Below are 25,631 nucleotides of genomic sequence, written 5' to 3'. Positions count from 1 at the left end.
TTTTGTTGCTTTTTAGGTGCAGGGGATGCTCGTGGTGCCTCCCCTGTTCTGCTGCCACAAAACACAAAAATCCCAAACCACAACCAAACACTGCCACTGCATTGGTTTGAAATGAGGAGTCTGTAATGTCAATTTAAGGTATTTCATCAGCATTTAATTACAGTCCTTTGTCAAGTGGCTGCATACAGAAGTAGCACAAACCCATAAAATGGTAATGCTGAGTTCTCTTCAAGAACTTCTTTATTAGGGATCCAATCAAAGGAGGTCAGAAATGCCAAATTCTCTCCCTGGTTATTTCAGGAGCACCATAGTACCAATACCTTTTTCATAACTCAGGCTGATATTTTAGAAATGTCTTTACATCTCTACAGCTTATTTCCAGAAATGTTAATTGGGCCTGTGGGATGAAAGGCCATTCCAAATGTGAAGCTGCTTCCCAGCACTCTTTATCTCAGAATAATCCTTTTCTCCAAGGAAATTAAGGCACATTTTATAATATCCACTATACTACCAAGCCTACAGCAGAGCAGAGTGAATGCAGGGAACCCAGCATGCCACCTTTTTTCTAAGAACCTTACAGCTGTTTATCAAAATTTGTTTTCAATTTCTGAGCAGGTTTGGCCCTTCTGAAAATGAAGCTCCACTTCTGGCTTTGCCTCAGGCAGGGAGCAGGCAGGTCCCCGAGGTGCTGTGCCTGCACAGTGTCCTGGGCTCTGCTCTCCCTGCAGATGCCTTGGCAGTCTCTGGGAATTTAATCCCAACAGTTCTGGGGTGGATACAGACAACAGCTAGCATGACTTGAACCCAGCTTTGCTAATTAATGTATGATTATTTTTAAAAAATCTCCAGAAGGGAGATGAAATGATGCTTTTGGAGAAGCAGTCATTTGGGTATTGTAAACCCCCCTGAGGTCTGTGTGTGTTGTAGAGGCTTGAGAAGGAAGGGAAAACCAGGGGTGCAAGGGTTGGCTGGTCAGTGAAAATCCCTGCCAGGCATTCAGCAGGGGGTCAGATAAAAGCAAGCTTAAAGAATGGGAGGAAATAAACCTGAGAATTGAATTATTTATTGCTGCTGCAAAATATGTCCTAACTCCTGTCTCCTAACATTAAAGAAAATATAATAGGCATGGAAAGATGTAATAGGCATTAGCAGGGTCAGGGGAGACATGAAAATCCTGCAGGCAGGCAGGGGGGGCAAACAGACATTCCCTGTTCTCACTGGCATTTTTGCCTTTATATGCAGACCCCTTTTTTCCTACTAGCCCTCAAAATAATCCAAATCTTTCCATACAGTTTCCACTACCTCCCAGCCCTTTCACAGGCTTAGCTTCCCACGAGGCAGGGGGTTTGAAAAGCAAGATATTTAAACCAAACCCAGCTATTTTTATCACAATGCTGCACAGTTGTCCTGGCTTTGTTAGCACCTTTTGGTCAAGAGGGCAGCAGGAAGAGCAGCCATTGGTACAAACCCCCTTGGCTTGGCAGGATAAAAAATCCTGTGCCGTGTTTTGATGCTTGAAAAGAGAAGCAGCACATGCATTTTAGAGACACAGGTCCACTCACAGATTTTACTGTAGTTCCACTTCAGGACAGCTGTCCAAAACCAGGCAAGAGCATTTAGCATTGCACATCATCCTCCCCTTGCCTGCTTCTTTAGGAGTTGTGTAATGCTCATTTTCTCCATCTCATCTCCCTGCCTGAAATCACAGCAGCATTCTGTTTTCTTTTACCTGAGAGCTGCTTCGTGACTTCTTCTCCCACTCAGGAGCTGCAGAGAGCAGGCAGGGGTGGTGCTGGGGACAGGAGTGGTGTCCCTGTGCCCTGCTGGCCACGCTGTGCCAGGCCAGCATGAGGCCCACCAGGCACAGTCCTTGTGCTTGGGTTGGTCTCCCAGGAGGAAATCTTTAACCTGATCCCAGGAATGGGGAGGAGCTGAAATACATTCTATTTCTCACAGCCTTACAGCACAAGCAGTGACCTTACATCTGCCAAGGGGAGCCAGTCACAAATGGGACATTTTCCTGCTCCAGGAGAAGCAGATTTACCACGAGGAGACACCTGCCCACTCTGCTGGAGGCTGGTGTCCAAACTCTGGGTGCAGGCCCAAAAAGACAGGTGGAGAGTAAAAAAATGCACGGAGGATAAAACTGCTGTTGTGGAGAATAACAAAACAAAGAGACAGAAGGCTAAATGAGCCATTCACATCATCTCCATTTTCCTCAGGAGAAGTGGTTAAGGTCTTTTATTGCCTTCTTCCCCCCTTGTTCACCATGAGAAAAAGAAAGAGACAACTAATTAAATATCTGATGTGGAAGAGCTGAAGCCTTTCTTTGCAGAGGTATCTTTGATTCTCATGTGTTTATTTTCCTATTCAGTTTTCCTATGCTGAGTGGATTGCTTATTAATTGTTAAATGACTGCTGTGCAACTCAGTTATGGAAATGATTTCTACTTCAGTACCACTTGCCCTTCAGTTGAGAATGGGAGGTCAACCAAAATTAGATAACTTCTCTTCAAACATTTTATCTTTCTGGAAAAAAATATGGTTCAAACATGATGCCTGTCAGGAGGACTCTGAAGTTCCAACCTTAAAACAATCCTTGTGGCCAAGCTGGTTTGGGGATCATATTGAGAATTGGTGTCCTGATCTGTCCTGATGAGACCTTTAAACAGATTAATCCAGGTGTGGGGTTGAGTGTAGGCTCTATTGCCCACATTCATTTCTAGAATGAATTGTGAAATCCCAGACTGAATAAAACAAAGTTGTAATTTTAACTGAGGCAAGGGGAGCTGTGTGGGCAGAGCAGGCAGTCCCTTGGCTGCAGTGAGATTCTGCTCAGGCAGAAATGTCCTCCCACGCTCGTCCCTTCAGGGTTACACCTCCAGCTTCAGCTTTCACTGTGAGCCTTTGCTTTTCACCTTACACAAGAAAAGAGGCTGAAAAAAAAGAAAAATAAAAAGGAGTTATGTATTATGCAGCAAATAATACCAAGGACATGTTCTGTGGTTAAAAAAAAAAAAAAAAAGTCAAAGAGAAATGCAAATCTGGAGCTTTTCCTATATTTTCAGAAGAGAGCTGTATTCCTCTGGTGTCTCCCTGCTGGCACACAATGCTGATATTTCTGTGCATTTGATCTGAAGGTCACTGAGGTCAGTGCAGATATTCTCAGTATCTTCAGCAGACTTTGCACCACACTGAGCAGGAGCTGCTGTTGTGCTGATAAATCTGAGTGTGATGCCTGTCCCAGGCTGTGGAACAGCAAGAGCAGCAGTGCTGGAGGGGCTGTAAACCAGGCTGGACTCTGAACACGTGGCTGCCCCCTTTGCTGTGGGAGCTTTCTCATGCTGAATTGAAAGACAGCAGTTTGCATTCTAAAAGTAATGAGGAAAAAAACCTAAAATTATTTAGACTGGGTTTTTTTTTTTTTTTATTTGGCTTTTTTGTCCCCTTGTAAGTTCACACACTCAAATTGCAGAAAAGAAACAAATATAGTTATTTTGGTCCCACTGAGGAGACGTGTTTGCAGTGGCCACAGAACTTTGAGTAGATCCTTTTGTCCTGGTAAGTTCTATTTTCAGATCATCAGAAAGGTTGCGGATAAATGCCGTAAAAGCAGCAAAAATAAACAGCCTGTTTGGTCTGACTGCTTTGTCTTGTTAAATATTTTAAGAAGGAAAGCCCAGCTGAATGCATGCTGGACTGCAGGCATATTTTCAAGCCTTTGGTACCCTGTTTATGTATTTTTAGATGAGCAGTTCTGCCCAAATGCCAGTGACTTTTCACCATCCATTTCAAGGTGTATTTGCCTGCAATTCCAGATGTGTGGGATCAGTGTGCCAGGAACAGAGGGATAATGTTTCTGGGAGGAGATGGGGATGCTGCTGGGGGTGTGTGTGCCTGTCTTGTGCCAGCCTTGTGTCTCTCTTCTTTCTCTGATGGTGAAATGCCCTGGAGCAAACGGGTGCCTGGCATTGCTGCTTGCTGTGAGCAGGACAAGGAGAGAAGGGCTCAAACAGCTGCCCTTCAAAAAGTATTTCTGAAAAATGCCATTTTGTGGGCACAAAACGTATTTGCTGTAGCTGGGTCATGCTGATCCCAGAGCTTAGGTGAAGAACATAGGGACTTTTTGAAATGGGGCTTTTTGAGGGCATTACCTGTTGCCATTAAGACACATAAATCAGCAGAGGGTTTCCATGGCCTTTACTCACTGTTTGCAAGACTTGCAGCAACCAAAATAAACAAACACCTTTGTACTTTTAGTTCAGCTCTGGGTGTTGAAGCATTTCAGCAAGAGGAGCCACCTGCCCCTCATGTGCTCTTGTTTCTGGCAATCCAGGTGCCACAGGGCAAATGTGCAGGGTTCAGAAAGGAGGGTTTTAAACATATCTTATTCCAAAATGCTGTTTGAGAGTAATTCTAATATTTGGTCTCTTCTCTGAGAAAACCAGTTATGGCCTTGACTGAAGACTGATTGGAGAGGAAAAGCCAAGATCCTCTGGCCTTTGCCATCAACAAGAGCCAGCATTGTCTGCTCTCATGGGAAGTAAATTGTTTTGGGGTTGCAGTATCGGTGATGAAGAGAGAGACAGGGACTCGGTGTGGTGGTCAAATAATTCTAATTCATTGTGAAGTACAAATGCTTATATAGTATTTTAGGAAGGCTAGTAATGTTTTATACAATTATTGGGTTAATCATCACTTAAACTTACACATTTTAAACATGTCTTGCTTGCAGAAGTCTTGATGCCATTTTCTTTTTCTAGTAAGTCAGTCTGGTTGAGTCTTCTTGCAATCCTGATTTAATCCTCAAAGTTCTGTTTGCTATTGCCAAGGCATCCTGTTATCAAATCTCTTGTGCTAACCAGGTCCAAAGTCCATCATCTGTCTTGTGTCCCAATATCCCAGTATTACAGAACTATAGAATTACTTGGGTTGGCAGAGGATATTCATTTCTACTCAGCTTTTATATTTGAGCAGGACATTAATGGGTTCCTGAGTCATTTATGTAACACATAAACATGAGAGAGGAGCAAGAGTGATCTGTCTTGGGGCTGCTAACCAAATTATTCAGCCTGCAAGCCAGCAGTACTCTCAGCCAGAAAATGCCAGAATCCCAAGTCACACAGCCTCCTAAAGGTCAGGAATTCTCTGGTCAGGTTTTTAGTGCATTCTTTAACTGTGGGGTTATTTCTAAATGTAGATTACTTTAACTGTGTTGATGGTTTGGTATAAAAGTAATTTTTACCCCCCTGAATTCATTCCTGTTTTCCTGGTATTGTTTATTGCAGTAACAGAGAGGAATGTGGTCGACACTGATTTGATGAAATAAAAAGTTACATTCAAAGCACAGAAATTTCCTTGTGTCCGTAGGAGTTAACCAAGTTCCTGGTCTTGGGGATACCCTGTTACAAAAACATGCCCCAGTGGCAGGGAGGGTTTGATGCTGTGATAGGGTACTTCCTGAAACATTTAAGAAAATGGTAAATAATAACATAAAGTAGTTGAAACTTTGTTCTGAGAAAGTGTGGGGGGTTATGATAGAGTGATGTTTGATTTTAATTTTTTTGCCATGCTGAATGATTCCCATATTAGGTAATAGGTAAATGTTTAGTGTGGTGAAAATTAATTCCAGATCTAAAGAATGTTCTCACTAGAAAAGCTGGATTTAGTGTAAAAGCAGAAGATGAGGACTCTTGTTCTTAGACTAATTTCACACTGCAATTAAGAGCTACAAGACTGAAAAAACAAAGGCTAGCCTAATTATTGGGACATAAAACATGTATAGGGAAAGCTGTACACTGATATTTCAGCTCCATGAGCAGCCTTAAAAACACCAACCAAACAAAACACTGCACGAGAAAACAAGGACAGCTGTCAAACAAGGTAGAAAAATGTAGGTCATCAGTGAGGAAGGGCATTTACCCTCTGAGGTCTCCTGCAGAGGACTCTGAGAGGAGAGCACCTCACCTTGCAGTGGTTCCACTGAGAGCCTCTGTCAGTGGAGAGCTGACACAGCAGGCAGGGCTTGAATAAGTGATGATGGAGCTTTCTCCTCGCTGGCACCCTTGTGAGAGAGCCTGATGCCCTGCCAGAAATGGAGGGTTTCAATAGTTTTTATGTAGTTTTCCATGTAATATATATAACTGTATAAACTACATATGTATATATTCTTATATAGTTATATATAGTTTTTATTTTAAGTTCAGTTTTTAATACATGTTTTGTTTCAAATCTCACAGTGATACAAAGGTAATTTAATATGTTTTTTATGCTGGCTTTATGTGCTTCCGTGTACAGTTTGATGAAGCTTGCAGATAACACTGGTTTTATTTGGTTTGGTTTTTTTTCCTTTTAAAACCTCTTCATGCATTTCTTAGTTAATGATTTTAGCTCTGCTTACACCTTTGTTTAAATAGCAGCTGGCTCCAGAGCCAGGCAGAGTTGCATACCGGGTCTCCAAGACAGTGTCATTAGCCTGAGCAGGTTAATTGATTTATTTGGTATGCCATCACACCTACTTACCTCAGGCCAGCCAAGCAGCACAGGAAAAATGCTCCTGTTAAAGATTAAACATTCCACACTCACTGTTTTAGGGTTTGAAAGAGCTGGAGCTCAGCTGTGTTTTCAAAGATGCTGGAATTCAAATGGGAGCATTTGGTGTGCTTGCTTTGACAAACCAGTGTCTGGAGGGGCACGGAGGGCTCAGAGGAGTGACTGCTTTTGCATTGTTTTTTAGAAACAGTTCAGATACAGAGAGGTTTCACTTTTCATTCCTGTAGCAGGAGTTAGATCACAACACTTTCTGTTCCCTGTCTCAATTCCATTCCTATCTCAGAAGGCAGAAGTTCTGGCAGTGCCTTTGGCTGGAATTACCCAGCCCTGTGTTCAGTGGCCTTCAGCTGTGACCTGCTTACATGGTCAGTATTTCCCAGGCCAGGCTGGATCCTTCCCCAAACTGCTTTGGGGGGAGTATGAGGGGAAAAAATACTTTTCAGGTTTTTCCTTAAATATATTTTTTCTTTTTTTTTTCTTTCTTTTTTTTTTCTTTTTTTTTTTTTTTTTTAATTTTATCATAGGAAGTGCTGTGATGCAGGGGGCATTACAGAGGGGTTTTGAGGAAAAAAGCAAATGGTAAACAATGGAAATAGTAAGCTCAAGGTGACTGCTAGGTCAGAAAGGTGCCTCTTGATGCCCTCATAAGAAAGAATTGCCTTAAAAATTTAGGATATTCTGAATACCCCAAGGTAGAGTTTTGTCCAACAGCTCAGTTCCAGGAGGATTTAGCCTAAGCTGAGCATGTTCCAAAGTGCAGGTGCAGCATTGTACAGAGTCAAACCTCCACCACTCCTCAGTGAGGGAGAGCCTTGAAGGGTTTTCTGGTCTGTGAAGCTCCTGTGACTGCAGCAGATTTTGTGGGGTATCCTGAGCCTGAGGTAGCTGGAGATGTTGGAGGAACCAGGTGAGCAGGCTCAGCAAACAGCAATCGATCAGGTGAGGCCACACAAAAAGTCACAGGCATGACCTTGCAAAGAGTCATCCATAGATGAGAATGAAATCTGCATTTTGTCAGCATTACCAGGTCCTTTTTGTGCATTGTGTTGGTTCCAGCAGAGCTGTGGCTTTTATAACCTTTCCTTTCTAACCACAGCAAGCTGCCCTCAGCTCTGCAGTGTTTGCCTCCCCTGATCAGCCAGGGCTCTGAGGGACATCCCCCAGGAGGAGCTGTGTGAGCCCTGGGTGAGCAGAAATCAGGGATCACTCATCCCAAACCTGGGCTGGACATCCTGCACTTGTGCTTGCACACTGTGGTGGGAGGGTTTTGGGGGGAACAGTGGATAGGAAACCCTGGAGTGATGAGTCTGTGCAGGGGCAGCACACAGGGCAGGGCACTCAGGGTGGGATGTGGGGAATGCATCAGGTCAGAAACCTGAAACAGGTGTGAATCAGTGTGATTTTATTTTCAACAAAAAGAGAAATTGGAAGATTTACAGAAAGCAATGAAAGCTAATATCTCCAGTCTGAAAGCAACAGAAGCTTTAGGAAGAGGCTTTCATAAAAATATTGTCCTTTTTGTTCTTTTTTCTTGTTAATTATTAAGAATCATGTTACTCTTGTTAGCTTTTTAATGTGAAAGGTATAAAAGCTACAGAGTATTCTACCTTCTAATTAGTTATACTGATTAAATTATGGTCTGGCTTTGTTTTTATTCAACACTGCTTGAAAAGGAAGCTGCACCTCCAAAAGGCACAGGGAGTAGCAGGTTAAAGCTGCATCCAGAAATGCTCATTTTTCATGTAGGATATAAAATATGAGGTAGAATATTTTCAGGAGGCTGATAATGTAAAAGGAATGACATTACATTTGCTATGCAGTATCAGGGATCTACTTTTATCCTTTGGAATTGTTCCATTTTCTGCAATCCTTAATCTGCTTAATCTATGATATTACAGGCTTGATGATACATTAAAAGTATTAAAAATCTGCAATGGAGTTAGCTTTTTTTTTTAAGGGGATGTAATAATAATTTGCTTAAGAGGTTCCTGGTTCATGTAATATCAAAGTAATGGAGAATTAAAAGGCTCTCACAGTTACAAATATTTGTGCTTTATTTTATACAGTATTATGGAAATGAATTGCACTTTACATTAGAGGTTTTGAAGGGCATGATTTTAGATATCTAGCAAAAATAGCTCTAAATTGAAATAAAAATAATGAACTTAGTATTGTCAGATATGTGGGAGTGTGAAATCAATGGATTGCAATTCGTTGCATTTTTTGTGGAATTATCAAGATTTTGCTGTCATTATCATATGCCCCAGTACATCTTGCAGAATATTAATGAATATAAAAATAACTTGAGAAGTTTTCAGTGGGATCACGATTGATGCAATGTGATGGAAGAATCGATGCAGCATCTCACACTTTTGTCATTCTGCATTGGTTTGGGGCAACTTTTTGTGGTTTTGTTTTCTTTTTACCATCTATCAGATGTCCCTAAGACAAGAATCTAAATGGCAAAAATAAATTGCTCTCATAAACTTCTGACATAAAATATTTCCACCCAGTGGAACTACCCAGTTTAATGTCCTATTACTGTGATTTTTGAAGAAGGAAATGCAAGCTAAAATCCAAGGTTTTTCTTCTTTTTGGACCATTCGTGCAAGGTGGATGTTGTGTATTGTGACATTCCTGCAGTGGATGTTTGAGTGGGAGAGGGGATGGCAGAGAGCTCTGCACATGTGACAGGACAGGTCCCTCTGAGCCAGGCAGCCCTGGGAATGGTGAGCACCAGGTGTCAGGGAGCGGCCACCCACAGAAAGGTTTGGAAGCAAGTTTATAGTGCAGGGGTGAATTTATCAGGGTTTATTTTGTGCCACTGGGCAGCACAGTAACAAATTCCCACAGTAATGAGTAAGGAAATCTGCAGTGAAGGAAGGATTCTGTGATAGAGCTTGGCAGCAGCATTGCAAAAATGACTTCTGGATGTGCCTTTTCCAAGGAAAATGTGTCCTTGCACTGTTAAAAAGTGTCTAATTTCCATTTTGAATTTCTGGTTATGTTGAGATTTTGGGGGGCAGGGAGTGTGGTGTTTAATTTCTTTTCTCTTGCCTTTTTTGGTATTGGGGAGAGCATTTGGATTTTTTTTTTAATATCCCCTTCCCTCCCCCATTTTTCTTTTTTTTTTCTTTTTTTGAATTAAGATTTGCATTTATGTTCCATGCAAGCCTGAGCAGGTACTGGCTCAGGCAAAGCCTGCTGTGGTGCTGAGCCATGAGGATGGAGCTCAGAGCTGACCATTGCTGACCAGTGAACCTCATGGACCTGCTGGGATGAGTCCCAAGGACAGTGATGGAGATGTTGCCAGGGCTGGAGCTTTCCTGGTAATTCAAGCTGGGATAATTCCTTTATCTCAGCCAGACTGAGACACTTTGGGATGTTCAGCATGGAGAAGACTCTGGAGAGTCCTTAGAGCCCCTTCCAGTACCTAAAGGAGGCTCCAAGAGAGCTGGAGAGGGACTCTGGACAGTCATGGAGTGACAGGGCAAGGGGAACAGTTTTAAACTAAAACAGAGTCAGTTTAGGGTAAATGCTGGGAAGAAATTCTTGACTGAGCATGGTGAGGCACAGTTTCCCCAGAGAAGTTGTGGATGCCCCATCCCTGGAAGCGTTCAAAGCTGGATTGGATGGGGCTTGGAGCAACCTGGTCTAGTGGAAGGTGTCCCTGCCCAGGGATGGGCTTTAAGGTCCTTTCCAACCCAAGCCATCACATCAATTCTGTGATTGATTTTCCTGCTGAAATACAATTACATTTATGACTTGGGATAATATTTACAGGATAGTCCCTGCAGGAGTTTTATTGGAATAGTATTTACATGGAATTAGCAAATTTGAAGGAAGTGGGAGAGTTGACATTACCAGATAAACCAGACTATTGGCAACTGCAGGTTGTACCTGCAGGTGTTTTCTTTTACTCCAGAGAAGTGATCTCTTAACACTTCTTTGCAAAATTGGACAGAAAAATACCAGCAGTAGATTTATTCTGAAACGAGCAGTTTGTCTTTTGTGTTTAATTAATGCCTTGGAACCAAAATGACATTTGTTTGTGCCCGTGGGTGTTGCTGGGGGAGCTGATGTGCTGTGAATTCCCGGGCACGTTCGCTGTGTGCTGGCTCCGAGTCCCGGCTCGCTGATGCCTTGGGGTTCTGCTCCTTGTTTTATGTCTTGGGGTTCAGCTCCTTGTTTTGTGTCTTGGGGTTCAGCTCCTTGTTTTGTATCTTGGGGACCAGCTCCTTGTTTTATATCTTGGTGATCAGCTCCTTGTTTTATGCCTTGGGGATCAGCTCCTTGTTTTATTTATCCCCACCGCCTTTGGTGTTTCAGCCTATTTTGCTGGTAATGGGAACAATCCGAGATTCATCTGTGCTAACACATCTCTGGTTTAACCGGAGCCCTGTGCTTGGGTACAAGCCAAGCCCAAAATGTCCAAAAAGGCAGCACTTCTGAACTCTCCTACTTTTTGATTGGAAGTCTGACTCTTTTTTTTTTTTGGCTCTGTTCATTAAAAAAAAAAATTAGAAAAAAGGAGGCTGAAAATGAGTGTAGGTTCTTAATCACAATGAAAGATTGTTTTGAAGGCAGGTTTTGGTGACATTACAGATTGGGTTTTTACATATGCAAGGGGAAGCTAAATCTTTAAACCATCCTACTCTAAGGCAAAACCTAAAATAATACAATAGAATGAGATCTCTTGCGGAGCAGTGCGATTGCATTGCGGGCAGGCTCTGCAGAGCCCATGGCTGCGCTGCCTGCTCCGAAGGGATCGCACCCAAACCCCTCCAGTCCTCCCACTGCCCCGGGAAGAGGCTCCCTGGGTGCCCAAATCCAGAGGCACTCGGCTGGCTGGCTGTGTTTGCACACAGGCACCCGGAGCTGATGCTTTCGCACCGTCTCAAGAGCTTTCCCGGTAATTCAAGCTGGGATAATTCCTTTACAAAGAACCCCTAATGATCTTACAAGCACCGCGTCGAGTTGAGGCAGCTTCTAAGAGAGGGTCTGGCGCCTTGGCTGGTGGCTGTGAAAGGCTCGATGTTGTTGTAGGATCTTCCAAATCAAGGGGAAATGAATATGAGTGCAATGACATGCGAATTCTGAGGGCTTCCTTTCTCTTGTTCCAATGTAGTGGCTAAAACTTAGAAATACAACGTGTGTCAAAGTTGCTAGAAAGCATTTTAAGTAGCTGGTCAAACTGATACAGTAGAGAACAATGGTAATTTTTTCAAGTTTTCAATTTGTGAGGGTTGGTTTTCTAAAAATACATGGGGTTTTTAAGTATAGTTACTGAGACAGAAAAAGTCTTGCTTCTTTTAGTCTCTCATATAAATATTTTTGCAGCACTCTGTTGTTGCAGCTCCTCGAAAACCCGATTCAAGGCTGGGGCAGTTTGTGTTTCTTGGATGTTTTGTTTTGCAGCTCCTTTTTATAGCCCGGGAGTGGGAGGGGAGGAGGGGTGGGAAAGCGTGGGGGGACAAAGCCAAGGCGGCTGCAGGAAATGGGGATCCTTTCCCACACCTTCCTCTGGGCACCCAGCTCGGCTGAAACCCCGGCTCCAGCCCGGGCAGCGGCACTGCTGGGCTTCAGGACTTCGAGTCCATAACTGGTTTTGGTTTTGTTCTATTCCAACGGGGCTGGATAATTTTTTAGCAGTAGGAAGGATCAGAAGGGATGCCTTGTTTCCTGCTGAGGATGACCAGGGATACCATTTGTCCTGCTCCTGGAGGATGCCTTAGGGAAGGAATAAGGATTTCTGTATTTCATGGCTCCATCTTATTTTTTGTTCTGTTTTTCATGGGGGAGATAAACTAACAAAGCATTAAATAAAACTGAAGCTCAGTTCTGAGCAGCCTGATTTCCAGCCCTCTTGGGTCAGGTTTTATGTTGGTTCACATGAGAGTGGATAACCAGACACCATCCAGCCCTCATGGGAGAGTTTTAGCTGCTGTGTAGCTAAAAGAATGTTTCCTGAGTGCACTTACACTTGTACCAAGTGGCAGTGTCTTTGTGTAATCAAAGAGTTTTGTGCAATCAAAGTGTTTTGTTTTGATCTACTTACATTCCTTTTGACTGACAAAACCTGAAGAGGGGTACAAAAAAAAAAAATTCCTCCTTATGCCTTAGGCCCAGGCAAAAACATCTCCAGAAGCAGGCGCTCCCATCTCCTCCTGTGCACTCACATTCCCCTGTGATTAAGCCATGAAATCAGCTTTAGCAGATCTCAAAGGTTCCATGGGCAGCCCTGGCCTGTGGATGGGCTCACATGACTCGGGGTGCAGAGCTGTGGCCTGAGGAGGCACCAGGAGCTTGGCCTTGGAGGCCATTCCATGGAGGAGCAGGTCCCTGCACAGCATGGCACTGCCGCTCCTTCCCAAAGGCCAGGACAGGAACCAGCCCCTGGCTGGGGCACACGTGGAGCAGTGAGAGGTCAGGTTACAGAGAGCTCTCGTTGGATCGTCTGTGAAAGGAGACTTGAAGTGTGTTACAAATACTGGGATTATTTTGGGCTGGTGAGAAAAGCTGCTCCTCCTGCACAGGCTGTTGTGTGAAAGCCTGCTCTGGACTTTTCTGGGCAGGTCTGGAAAAGCAAGGATTCTGGAACTGGGGAGATCCAGCAGGAGCTGAAGAGGCATTGGCTCTGCAGTCCCAGTTTGCAGCAGCTGCTCAGGGTAGGCTGATGCTGTCTGGCTCTGCTGGTGTCCATGCAGAATGGTTCACTCAGCAAGGGTCTGGGTCTCCTCAAAGCCTCAGGGGTTAACTCATGGATTGCTTGAGATCTGACTTTTCCAGTGCTTCCTAATCAAGGAATGCTCTGAGACATACTCCAGGATTTTGTTCACACTTTTCTTATGCAGCCTTCTGCAAACCCATCTGCCTCAGGCAGGTCCTGCCTGGATATTTATCACTGATACAAATTAGTGCTCCTAATCAGACAGGAAAATGCAAGAAAGTCCATGGACAAATGGAGTTAAGCTGTCAAATTCCTCAGCAAACTTCTGCACAGGGATCAAACATAATTGTTTTTCTCAAATATTGTTCTCTCTTCTTTTGTAGGAATCGGAGTTTCTCTGCCTGGAGTTTGATGAGGCCAAGGTGAGCCAGATGCTGAAGAAGCTGTCAGAAATAGAGGAGAGTATGACTTTGTTGACTCAAACTACTTAATCAAATAAAGAGATTGCAACTTACCAAACAATGACCCTTGGTATGTTTTCATAAATCCTATTTCAGCACATAAAATAGGGGGTGCTGGCTAAATCCAGATTATCACCCCAAGAATGGGCTACATCACACTGTGAAGCTTTCTCATCCCCTCCTCCCAACCTGTTTTCCAAGGCAGCAGCAATACTGTTTGCACAAAGCTTTGCATAATCGGGCCTTGGGGTGTAGCACAGCTTTTCTCTTTATCTCCTCAGTCACTTCTGGAGTCTTCCAGATGCTGGGGATACTGGGCTGCATGAGGAGCAAAGGTAAATTAGTCAATTGTGGCAGAGGAGCAATGAGCAGAAGAAACAGGCAGATTAGGGGGAGCTGATGTTTGTGCTTCCAAACCATGGATTTCATAGGACACATCCCCCTCTGTGAGCTGTGTCTGCTCAGAGTTGAAGCCCAGGGAAGCAGATGAAGCGCAGGGAGTTCAGGGAAAAGAGGCACAAACACACCTCTGTAGCTGCCAGGGATTCCGTGGTTCCCAAGGGCTGGCCAAGCTGGCTGCAGAAGCCAGGGGACAATCAGGGGAGCATCTCCTGGGCAATGGGAGGTGCTGGTTTTCCAAAAGGACAGTCCTGCATGTGTGGAGCACCTGATCCAACTCTTTTCTGGATGGTGCCTTCAAAGTGTGGGATCAATGATCCTCATGGGTCCCTTCCAGCTGTGGATGATTCAAGAGGTCTCCAGGGAATGGTGACCAAAGCTGACAGAGCTCCAGGAGTGTTTGGACAATGCTCCCAGGCACGGGGTGGGATTTTGGGGTGTCTGTGCAGGGTCTGGATGATCCTCATGGGTCCCTTGCTGCTTTGGGTAGTCTGTAATTCAGGAGGTCAGGGAGGATTTGGGGGAAAAATTTGTGGTGACCTGTGTTGGGCCAGCAGCTGGACTTTGATCCTGATGGGTCCCTTCCAGCTCTGGATGATTCAAGAGGTCAGGGAGAGGTTGGACAACACTCTCAGGTGTTGGGATTTAGGATTTTTGGGACTCAAAGATTGTTGTGGGTCCCTTCCCAACTCAAGGAGCATTTGGAGAAGACTGTCAGGGACAGGGTGGGATTTTGGGGTGTCTGTATGGGGTCTGATCTGCTTCCCCAAAGACCATCCAGCCTCATCTCCTTCTGGCTCCTGGGCCGTAGTGGTGCAGCCCTGGCACGGAGCTGCACGTGTGTTTGAGGGGCCAGTGCTCTGTCAGAGCACAGCTGAACTTGGCTGCTCTCAGTCCTGCTTTTCATGCCTTGGTTTGACCTGAGAAAGCCTCAGATGGAACCCAAGGTTTCTAAGTGCTTACAGCTCAGCTCGGAATGTGGGTAAAGGAAAACGCCCTAAGGCAGCCCGAGGCCTTATCAGTAAAACACTTGTGTGAGTGAAGAAATCTGCCAGAGGCAGGTCAGGGGCACAGGATCTGCACTGCCTGGATGGCTCCTGGCTGCTGCAGTGCCACATCTGTGCTGGAACACCCAGCTGCAGAGCAGCTGCTGCCCCTGCCCTGACAGAGGCTCCCAGGAGGGTCTCCAGTTCCCTGGGTTTCCCTTCAGGGCTGTGACCTTGCCAGCCTGGTCACAGCAGGAAGTGCCACCACACTGAGCTGGCTCAGCAGGAGCTGAGCCTGGGCAGGCCAGCATTGGACAGAGCAGGATGGAAGGTTCTCCCTGCAGCAGAGCTGCCTGGTGGTCCCTAAAAAGGTGACAATGCTGGCTCCTGGTTTGCTCTGTCACTTGACTGGAGGGTGCGTACACACGTTTGGTTGGAGGCTACATTGCTTCTTGCCATTTTATATTTGCTTCATAAGCAACCTCCTCCTGAGCTATAATTACATTGAGGGCTTGTACCAATATAGAGATGACAACACGAAATGTTCTCGTGCCATAGCTAAAGCACTCCTCACTGCTTCTCCTTGAGAATTTATTGCTTGTGGAGTTGCCAGATTGCACTTGGACACGAAATCTCTTCAGAGCAAGGGAAGGGCACCTTTTCCCATCTGCCTGCTCAGAAGGGGAAACCTCCCTCCAGCCAGTTTGTGTCCCTGCACAGGGAATTAACATTTCCTTTGCTGTGCCTGTCCCACTGCTGCCTTTTCTCTCACAGCCTCCTGGCTCTGCCCTCTCGTCTCATGGGGCCCCCAGCACCTCTGTTACCCAGCTGCCTTCAGCTGATCCTTGTCAGAGGGGCTGGGCTGTAACCACAAACTGCTCCTCGTGCTGCTCCCCAAGTCTCTGGCTGCAGCACCGCTGTGAAACGAGTGCTTTGTGATTATCTGAGCTCTCTGTTGCCTTTCTCAACTCACTTCATTCAAGTGCTTTCCCTGTTTTAGGACATATTAAAAAAAAAAAAAATCAGGGTCAGGGAAGGATCATGATCTTAAGTAGCTTGCACTGTGTCAAACATACTTATTGTTTTATTTTAACATGGTCAGAGGATAGGAAAATGTGCTATAAATGGAAATTAAAGAGAAACAAACTGGGAACAGATGTCAGGAAGTATTATTTCATGCAAAGAATAATAAATATGTGGAATGGCTAACAAGGCAAAGAGGCTGAGGCAGAAAGTCTAGGGGAAATTTAAGAAATAATTGGATACTTTCTTAGTTGAGGTCTGAAGTGGTATGTTTTTATGGGTGGATGCTTCTCTCTTTTCCTAATCTTCCCTCCCCTGGATACCTAACCATCCTCATTTCCTTCTTGGTGGAGCTTACTAAACTACTGTGCAAAACAAAAAAAAAGAAAAAAGAAAAAAAAAAAAGCACTGAGTGTGTTGAGGACCACACTGCTCAGTCCTTGGTAGTCCCTGGGCAGCAGAATTGCTCCTCCTTCCCCAGGTTTGATGTGGCAGGGGAGGGGATGCTATGCTTCCCTCAGCTGCTGCTGGGGCACGAGGGCAGGTTTGCTCCTTGGCAGGGCTGTGCCTTCCTGCTGAGGAGGTTTCTGTGTGTGTGCATCCCTCTGCCCCTGCCTGCGCTGTTCCAGCCTGGTGGCCACTTCTGGCTGAGCCTGGAGGGGACAGGGCCTGCAGTGCTGCTCTGCTTTGCTTCCTTGAGAGAAGGCACGAGCTCCCATGGCTTCTGTTGGGATGTCACTTCCTATCTGTGATCCTGCTAAATATCTCTGTGCTGCTGGCACATGGCAGCTCCTGTTCAGGAGAGATTCCATAAATCCTCCCCCCAAGCCCAGATGTAAACCAGACTCATCCTGAATGCATGGCCAGGCAATTCCTGCACTGGCTGGGACCACACGTGGCCGCTGGAATCCCGCATGGATCCAGCTGAGCCGACATCCCAGCACAGCCCTCTTGGCCACTGGGGCTTCACCCAGCCTTGGAGACCACTGTGCTTCCTGCCATGGCCCCAGCTCCCGTGCCCATCTGCTGAGCCAGGCCAGCAGTGTGGCACCAGAGCCATCATCTCCTCCTCCTCCTCCTCCTCCTCCTCCTTCCTCCAGGGAAGCAGGCAGGCGTCACTTCACAGCAAGGGAACGAGCAGCCCAGCACGGCCAGAGGGGGAAAGGGAGGGAGGCAGGGAGGGAGAAGCAGCGGGAAGAAGGACTGAAGGAGGGAGTCCCACCTGAGGGGGGCTTTCCTGCCCGCTCCTCAAAGGCAGCCAGGGCAGGAGCAGGGACACAACCACGCAGCTCCTGCCGGGCTCCAGTGTCCTCAGGCTGAGGAAGCTGTCCCCGCTGCTCTGGGCTTTGCTGGGACCCTGGGCTGCGGCAGGCTGGGTTCCCACCAGGGGCTGGGTTCCATCCCGCCTGTCCCACGGTGGCTGCTGAGCAGGGCCAGCCCCGGCGGCAGCGGCACTTGGCGGCTGCCCCGCTGTGAAAAATGTGTATTTTATTACTGGCTTTTTGCAAATATTAAAATGAATATTATATGTGTTGTGTTAGAAAGTAATGCTGTATTAATTCTCTTAAGTAGTGTGTTAAATATAGTTTTAGGTTATAAAAAAATGTTAAAATAGAAACTATGCTATGTGGGATACTTTTTTTCCAAATAAAGGACTTGCACTGAGATAGCAGCCACAGGACACCTAAATCTTTCAGAGAAAAATTATTTATTACCCTCTTATCAGAAGAAACGAACTTCTTCCCACCCCGAGGGCGCCGTTAGGGTTCAGAGGAAGAAGTTGACGAAGACCAGACAGAATCCTGTGTTTGAATGGAATTTATGCATCATGTGTGAGGTGTATGAATATGCAACAGGCTGTTGTTTTTAAGGGTTAATCCTCTGTTAACGTGGGTCCTTGGGTCCTTTTTCAGGCTCATGCTGCCCAGAAAAAGGTACCCGGACGTCCATAACTCTTTGTGTTTATTGTCTCATGTTGTCCTAATCCAAATTGTCCAAATTATTATTACTCTAATTGTATTACTATTTTTATAACCATTTTATTGCTATTAAACTTTAAAAATTTTAAAAACAAATTATTGACATTTTTATGTTGGTGTTGATTTGCTTTCTGGCTATTCAGGTTGCTTAGTCTCCCTTTTTTTTTTAATTTTTTTTTCCTTACAGGCCCTTTTGCAAGTGTAAATAATAGTGTGTATGCTCTCATTGTGTTTCACACAATGGGAAGGATTTCACAGGAGCCCATAATCTCCTCATCTTACTGTGCTTGGACTTTTTAATAAACTGATTGATATTTTGAGAGATTTTCTTTTCTGTGTGTCAATTCTTTGCTACCTATTGATAAAACAAATTGCTCACCATTTTTCAGAGGAGGTTTCCTCATTTAAGTATTTACTGACCATTTGTAGGTGTGCAAGTATCTGAGAAGTTTTACTCACAGTTGCCATAGATTGCTCACAGAAATATTTTCTTCTCCTTCTGGGCAGTTTCAACAGTTTATTCATTCATTCCAAATATTTATGAAGAGGTCCTCAGTGCTGGGGACAGAGGGAGCCCTTTGAATAAGGGGAATGCAGTGGTCCTGTAGCAGCAGCCACTGATGGCTTTTTAATGTGTTGCGTTTCATGTGGCTTCAGACTGGAAAAACAGGCAAGGGCTCCTTGCCTTGAAGCTACGCCTGTTAAAATCCTCCTCAAAAATTATTCCCAAATCCCAGGGAAGTGTGGCTGGGAGTGTCATTTAATCCAATGTAGAGGCAAGAGCTGTGCTCCTGGGTCTCCCTCACTGTGCCTTGGGGGGTAAAGATGCCAGCACAGGGGGACAGGCAGCTGTCACCATCAGTGCACCAAAATCCAGCTGTTCCCACCCATCCAGGCCAATCTCTGCCAAAGCTGTGGAAGAGGCCCCCTCTCCTCAAATAGCACACACAACACCAAAGATGCCTTTTCCCAGTAGTGTGAACCTTGTGGGTGATTCCCCAGGGCCACAGAAGTCCCTGAGGACAGGAGGACACGGTGTGTGTCACCTCCCATGGAAAGGTGGCAAGAGGGACACAGCTGCAGCCTCACCTCTGAACTGCCAGTGCCACTTGGGAAGTGTTATTTTGGGATATCACCTGAGCTGCTTGTCCAAGCACAGAATTGTGGCTGGTGCTGTGGAGCTTCCCACCAGATGTCATGGGGCTGACCAGCCCCAAGCTCAAGTCCCCAAATGCTTTGCCCTTCCTCCTTCCTTTTAGTGGTAGAGAGGCAGATCTTGCAGTGCAAGAATTTGCAGGAAAACAGGTTTGAAGGTATGGCAGGGGTGGAGATCCCACCTGTGGGCATTGACCCTGGGGCATTTGCAGGGTTATTGCAGCAATGGGAGGTCCCTGAAATGCAGAGCTGGCAGAGGGCATCTGTGAGCTGGAGGTACAAGAGAGATTTCCCCAAAGATGTTTTCCTGATTATTATTCTCTCTGCACACAGGTGACTTGGTACTTGCATTTTAATTGCCTTGGTGGCCAGCAGCACTGGAACTCCAGCTCTCAGCCATTAGCTCTTGTAATGGGATGGTATTGGAGAATACATAAAAACAGGTAATTGCATAAATGGCATTTTTGGATGCCACCAAGTGGCTCAGACCCTCGAGGAGTGACATTTTACAGGAGTGGATGGGAGAAAAACAGCAATCACAGCACAAACCCCAAATCCATAGTGTTTCTGAGAGGAGCCTGGGAGGCAGCCTCATCTCCTGAGTTTTCTGGCCAGTTGGCAGCCCTGGCTGAGCACAGCACTGCTGGGAAACTGCATAGTGCATTTAGTAATTAGTGGCACTTTTTCTGCCTGGCAAATCAAACCTCGCAGGGCATGAGAGCCTTCATGGCGTCTCTGCTCTTGGCAGCAAAAGGGACAAATAAGCAAAGGCACCTCAGGAGTGGATGGGTGGCCCAGGCAGAGATAGAGAAAGAGAGAGGTGTCTGCTTGATCCCAGCCACCTGCACGTGGCTCAGGGCTCTCCCTGCACGCACAGAACGCAGCAGCCACCCCACCACCCTCTGAAAAACATGTGGTGGCCTCCTCCAGGCATCTCCCTAAAATAAACTCACTCCTGCAGAACCTCAGAACAGATCTGCATTTCTCTGTGGCCGAGGAACAAGGTGTGTAGAGTTAAATCCCTGCTCCAAGATCCTGTGAGGCAATGGCATGCAGAAGTACAAGGTTAAAAAAATGCCTCTAGAACCAGTGGCTGGGAACTGTAAATACCTTCCAGGCAGTCCTTAGGCACATCAGGAGATGAGCAAGCAAGCAACTGGAATTTATAAACTTGCATAATTAATTATTCTTTGCAAGGAGAACAAACATTCCCATGTTCCAGCTCTCTTAGGGCCTTTGACAATTGGGCTCCTTTCTGTAAATAATGTTATGTAAGTTTATACATTTCAGTTAGTGCTTGTTCTAGCCTCTTCACAGCCCAAGGATGTTTTCACTCCAGTTTATTATTTCAGCTGTGGACAGATCATTTTGCCCTGGTGCATCTATAATGGGATTTAAATTAAGATGCTTGCAAGCAGTGTAACAGTAGTGAAATACTGTCTGGAAACCATTGGTACATACCAGGGAGAACGAAAGACAGAAATTAGCTCTACATTGCAGCACTGGGCTGGGTGTCTGCTGGGGGACAGGACAGGATTCCTGCAGGGCTGTAGCCGGGCTGCATTGCAGGGCTGCTGGGGACGTGGTGTAATGGCCATGGATGTTTTATCCCAGGGCAGGGGAGCACCTTTGAGTCATCCAACAGCCCTGTAACTGCAGCATGCTGCAATCAGGGCTGCCTGAAACCCTCAACCCCGACGGCTTCATCTCCAGCCATTCCAAATTAGCACAGCTCCATTAACTCCAGAGGACTATTCACATGGGGGAGGCTAAATGTGTACGGGATCAGGCACAAAACCTGCAGAGACCCCGTACTCGGGGCAGTGGTTTATGATTTACAAGGCTAGGTCTCATCTCTGCTGGTTTCTGAAGTTTCATTTATTTATAGTGAGCACATCCATGTCAGGGGGGTTTCTCCATCAAGCAAAATAGGGAAAACCCTTCATCTCCATCAAGCAGCACAGGGAAAACCCTTCATCTAATTCAATAATGTTGCTGATCCCAGTCCCTAATGTAGGATATATCTTCCCTCCATGTCATTCTTCAGTAACCTGTGGCTATGAAGCTAGATATTAAAACTTGATATGTGGATTATTTAATTTCCCTTTGTCCTACCTTTTATTTCTGAATGATTATTATATTATTTATTATCTGCAGATCCTACAATAACAGGAGAAAACCTTTGTGATCTCCTCCTTTGATCTGTTGTAATTCTGATGTGCTGGGGGCCACATCCTGCATCCTGGATGGGCTGGGCAGTAATGTGTGAGTGTGCCTAAGTCAGCACTGAGGCATGGCAAGCAGCCTGTGGCCTCTGGGGTGGCTTTTAGGAGCACAAATCCATCTGAAATGGTTACAGGAGAACAATGCAGGTCTTGGGGGAAACCAGGTGAGTCATGAGCGCCTGGTGGAAGAAGCCATTGGCAGCAGGATGGTGCAGGACAGGGAGCTGGGAGTGAGGCCCCAGGCTGGGCTCCAGCATGCTGGACAGGTCCCTGCACCCAGAGCTTGTAACTGCTCTGCTGACAGAGAGCCCAGAGGGCTGGCACAAATCCCTTCTGGATAGAGCCTCATGAGTGCCTTGGAGGGTGCTCCACAACAGCCCAGGCAGGTCCCACCCCAACGCTGCCACCATATAAATGAGCCCAAGCACTCTCTCCACCCTGGTTTTGGTGACCCTTCTGCTCCTGCCACGCAGAGAAGGAGCCCTCAGCCAGGAGCAGCAGGCACTGGTGGCACAGTGCCTCTGCCACTGGTGTGCAGCTCCCATGGGCTGAGCAGATCTCACTGTGGGAGCAGCTGTGCCCAAAGCTGAGAGCTTTGCCCAGGGCTGGGAGTGTCTTGGCAAACCTCCTGCACACGGTGTTGGCACAGCTTCCTTTGCCACCCAGAATCAGCCAGCCTGGATGCCAGCACCCTCCCAGGGCTGGTTTTAACTGGAGCTACCCAAGCTGGCACTGTGACAGTCCAAGGGAGTCTCATCCAGGAGGTGCCTGAAATCAAGATGCTTTGGAAAAATCTAAGTGACGTGTGAGGACTGGCAGTTTTCCCTCATCTGGGATTTTGCTGTGCTTAAAGTGCATCTGCTAAAAAGTAAAAGCCAAGCAGAAGGGGTTTAGCTGAAGTGGGTCCAGTACACTTCTTCCTAGGTGTAAACAAAGGAGAAAAGTGACTTTGGCTCTTCACATTTGAGGAGTCTTGGCTGGAGCTTTTTCAGTTCTGCAGCTCTTCAGGTCTTGCTGCAAAATGCAGTGGGATGCCTCTGAACAGAGGTAAGGAGACGTGCAAGGAGCTCATGTTTCCAGGACTCAAAAAAAGATGGTTTGTATAGAGCAGGTGCCTTTTTTGTTTTTTGCAAAATAATTATTGTCCAATTTCTGCTATTATAGAAAATGAATTTCAACTGGATTCTTCTCCGTCCTCTGGCATCCTGCCCTCTGCACTGCTGTGTCTGCCTTGTGTCTGCAAGGAAAAGGAGCCTCACATGGAGGCAAACAGTGCTAGTTACTGCAGCCTGTGTCTGAAAAGGGCAGGTACGTCCTTCCAGAGCAGGGAAACGGATTTGAATCCAAGCAGCTCAGGAGTAATTATTCTTGGCCAATGTGAATCAACACCAGCACAGTGCAGCTCTGCCCACAGCTCTGCCCACAGTTTGCAAATGGCAGCACACAGCACAGCAGGGGCACCTTCCTTCCCACAGTCTCTGTCCTGTCCTGCTGTGCCTGCAAGAGCAAAGCTGCAGTGCTCCAGAGGAGAAAAAGTGTTGTTCTGAAGCACATGTGACAATCTCTTTGACTTGAGTGGTTTTGCCAAAGCTGAACCTGCCAGCCACAGCTCCCCCACCTCACCAAGAGACAAAAGCAAGGGGAAGTGGAGCAGAAGGCCTCTGTAGCACCTGCTGTGCTGGCTGGCCTGTGTGCCAGGGGCAGAGGGTGGGGAGATGACTGTGTGAGGAGACCACTGAAATGTGCTCATGTTGCTGGCAAGCCTCGCTGACAGCCCCTGCCTACCCTGGGAAAGGCTCTTTGCTTCTTTGAATTCCAGGCTCAAACTTCTGGGTGGGAAAAACCAGGTTCATTCCTGGAGGAAAGGAGATGCTCCAGCTTGAATTGCATGTCACCTTTGCTTTTAATTTTTTTTTTTTTTTACTGCTGCTGAAGTGCTTGCATGCCACAATCCTTAGTCTCTAGTCATTATTTAAATTTTAGCCCCTTATCTCCTGTTCTCATCCCCTTTGGTCACAGAAGCATGCTCGGGTTTGTCCTGTGCTCTCCAGGTGTCCTCTAGCCAACCAATCTGTCCACAAAATCAGGCAGATCGGTATCCTGGATAGGCTTTGGTCCAGCTCAGAAAATGAATTCCAGCTGACCTGGCCTTATGGAAGGGCTTTGAGTCAGGAGAGCCAAGAGAGTGCTCACAGGTGGGGAGGAGATGTCTCAGTAGCTGTGTGCCTGCGGCGTTTTCAGCACAGGGGTGGGAGCACATTTTGGAGTAAAGGCTGGGAAATGTGGGTGCATGTTCTGGGCACAGTGTGAGGGCTCCGGGACAAGCACTTCCATAACCTCAGCCACTGCCTGGACACAGTGTGAGGGCTCTGGGACAAGCACTTCCATAACCTCAGCCACTGCCAGCCAAGCCAGACTCAGGGAAAGCAGCTGCTCCGTGTTTCTGCCCGCGCTGAGCTGCAGTGGGGGACGAGCCAGTTCCCAAGGGTGGCTGCAAGCAGGTACCGGGAATCCCGGCAGCAGACAGGGAAATTCCTGCTCCTGCTGCTCTCCCTCGCTGGGAAGGACGTGCCCGCAGCTCCGGGAGTGCTGGGATGGGGCTCCCCCTGGGAATGCGGCACATGGCCCCTGGGGCGAGTGGCCCACGGCCCATCCCCTTCTCTCAGCACCTCGGCTCCGTCCCATCCCTCTCGCTCTTGCTTTGTTGCAGGGACGGCGAGATAACCTTGAAGATTTTATAACCTGAATCTCATTCCTACTTCTCCTTTGCTCCTGGCAATGCACCAATTATTAATTAACAGGCAAATGTTAGAGAAAAGGCCAATGTACATAGCTCGCTTCCATTGATGTAAACGCAGCAGTCCCCAGGTCAGCTTTTATTACAGTGAACCCAAATACTGTGAATAAATAGCCTGGGGGAGGGGAAAAAAAAAAAGAAAGCAACAAAAACCCCCCAAAACCAATAAAAAGCCTCCAAACCAAAACCAAACTAAACAAGATCCCAGAAACTATTTTGAACTTGATAAAAAAAGTTGAATCTTTTAAAAGATTCTCTTTTCTGGCTACTGTGCATGCCATGCTACCTATGGAAAAACTCGGGCAACAAGAATTTGTGTCACCAGGTGATGTGACACGGACGCCCTGGGACTTCCCAGTACCCAGCTCCTGGGAAATGTTTGCTGCTCTGGGCTGTACACTGCATCTCATCACTTGCATCATGATGCTGAGTGAAGGTGCTGCTTTTGAATATGCACCAAAAATGTTATTCCAGATTCAGACCAAATTAAAGCTGCTGCAGTCAAAAGGATTTGCTCTCTTTCTCAGGAGGGAAAAAAAAGGTGCAATGATTTACTGCTGTGTCTGTCACAAAACTTGGATTTACAGACCTGAAACTTGAAAACCCTGCTTCTGCTTCCATGGAAGCAAACTGCACAACAGCTTTACCCACACATTTTCCAGGCCTCCCTTGGTTTCACCCCACACAAGCAGCCACCCAGGAGGGGTTGCACATCTGTGCTGAGATGTGGTCCCTGCTGACCTGTAAATTGGCAGCACCAGGCGAGAACCATCCCGGGGCTTAGGACTTTGCATGGATTTGGATCCAGGGAAGGTTGAGTGACCTGCTTGGGAGAGCAGGGCTGCAAAATGAACCCCTACCTCACCTTCCCTGGGGTTTTTAGGGCACAGCTGCTCTGAGCACAGCAGGGCCATCCCAGCCAGGCAGTGGTTTGAAATGTGCTCTGGGCAATGCCAGCGTTGGTTTCAGGTATTTTCCTGCTTTCAGACAACTGTTGAGGCCTGCCTGCTGAGTGGACCAAGGAATACATTTGGATTAAAACACCTCCCCCCCCGAAGGTCCCAAAGGCAGCCCTGTGACCAGTTATGATTACAGAGGAGCAGGCAGGGCCTGGGTGTAGGACTGGGAGGAGGGAGAAATGCCTTTCCCCCAAAGGCAGCAGACCATTTCAGCATAGACCAGCCCTTTTAGCTTCAACGTGTTTTTCCAGGCTCCTCAGCACCCAGTGCCATGGGATACACTGCACTAGGAGATTTCTGGCTTTTTTTTTTTTACAGTTGTTCTCAAAACATATCATTATAAAATCTCCTGTGCAGTGGAGCCAAGCTCCTGGCTGCCAGACACTCAATTCTCCTCTCAAACCCTTGTGTTACTTTAATAGACAA

At 46.5% G+C, this 25,631-nt stretch overlaps 1 protein-coding gene across 2 annotated transcripts in view; it reads left to right on the top strand.

The window, feature by feature from the left end:
• COMMD1 (copper metabolism domain containing 1) overlaps positions 1-13,743 on the top strand; it is a 62,023-nt gene extending 48,280 nt beyond the window's left edge. For both annotated transcript variants that reach the window (XM_064709265.1, XM_064709266.1), the window contains exon 3: positions 13,605-13,743. In XM_064709265.1, the coding sequence (XP_064565335.1) occupies positions 13,605-13,712 (108 nt within the window). In that variant the 3' untranslated portion in view covers positions 13,713-13,743. The remainder of the gene's footprint in view (positions 1-13,604) is intronic.
• The last annotated feature ends 11,888 nt before the right edge of the window (positions 13,744-25,631 follow it).

This window comes from Zonotrichia leucophrys, chromosome 3 (assembly GCF_028769735.1).
Source record: "Zonotrichia leucophrys gambelii isolate GWCS_2022_RI chromosome 3, RI_Zleu_2.0, whole genome shotgun sequence".
NCBI lineage: Eukaryota > Metazoa > Chordata > Aves > Passeriformes > Passerellidae > Zonotrichia > Zonotrichia leucophrys.
Note: the sequence above shows the minus strand (reverse complement) of the source record. Positions and strands in the feature narration are given on the sequence as shown.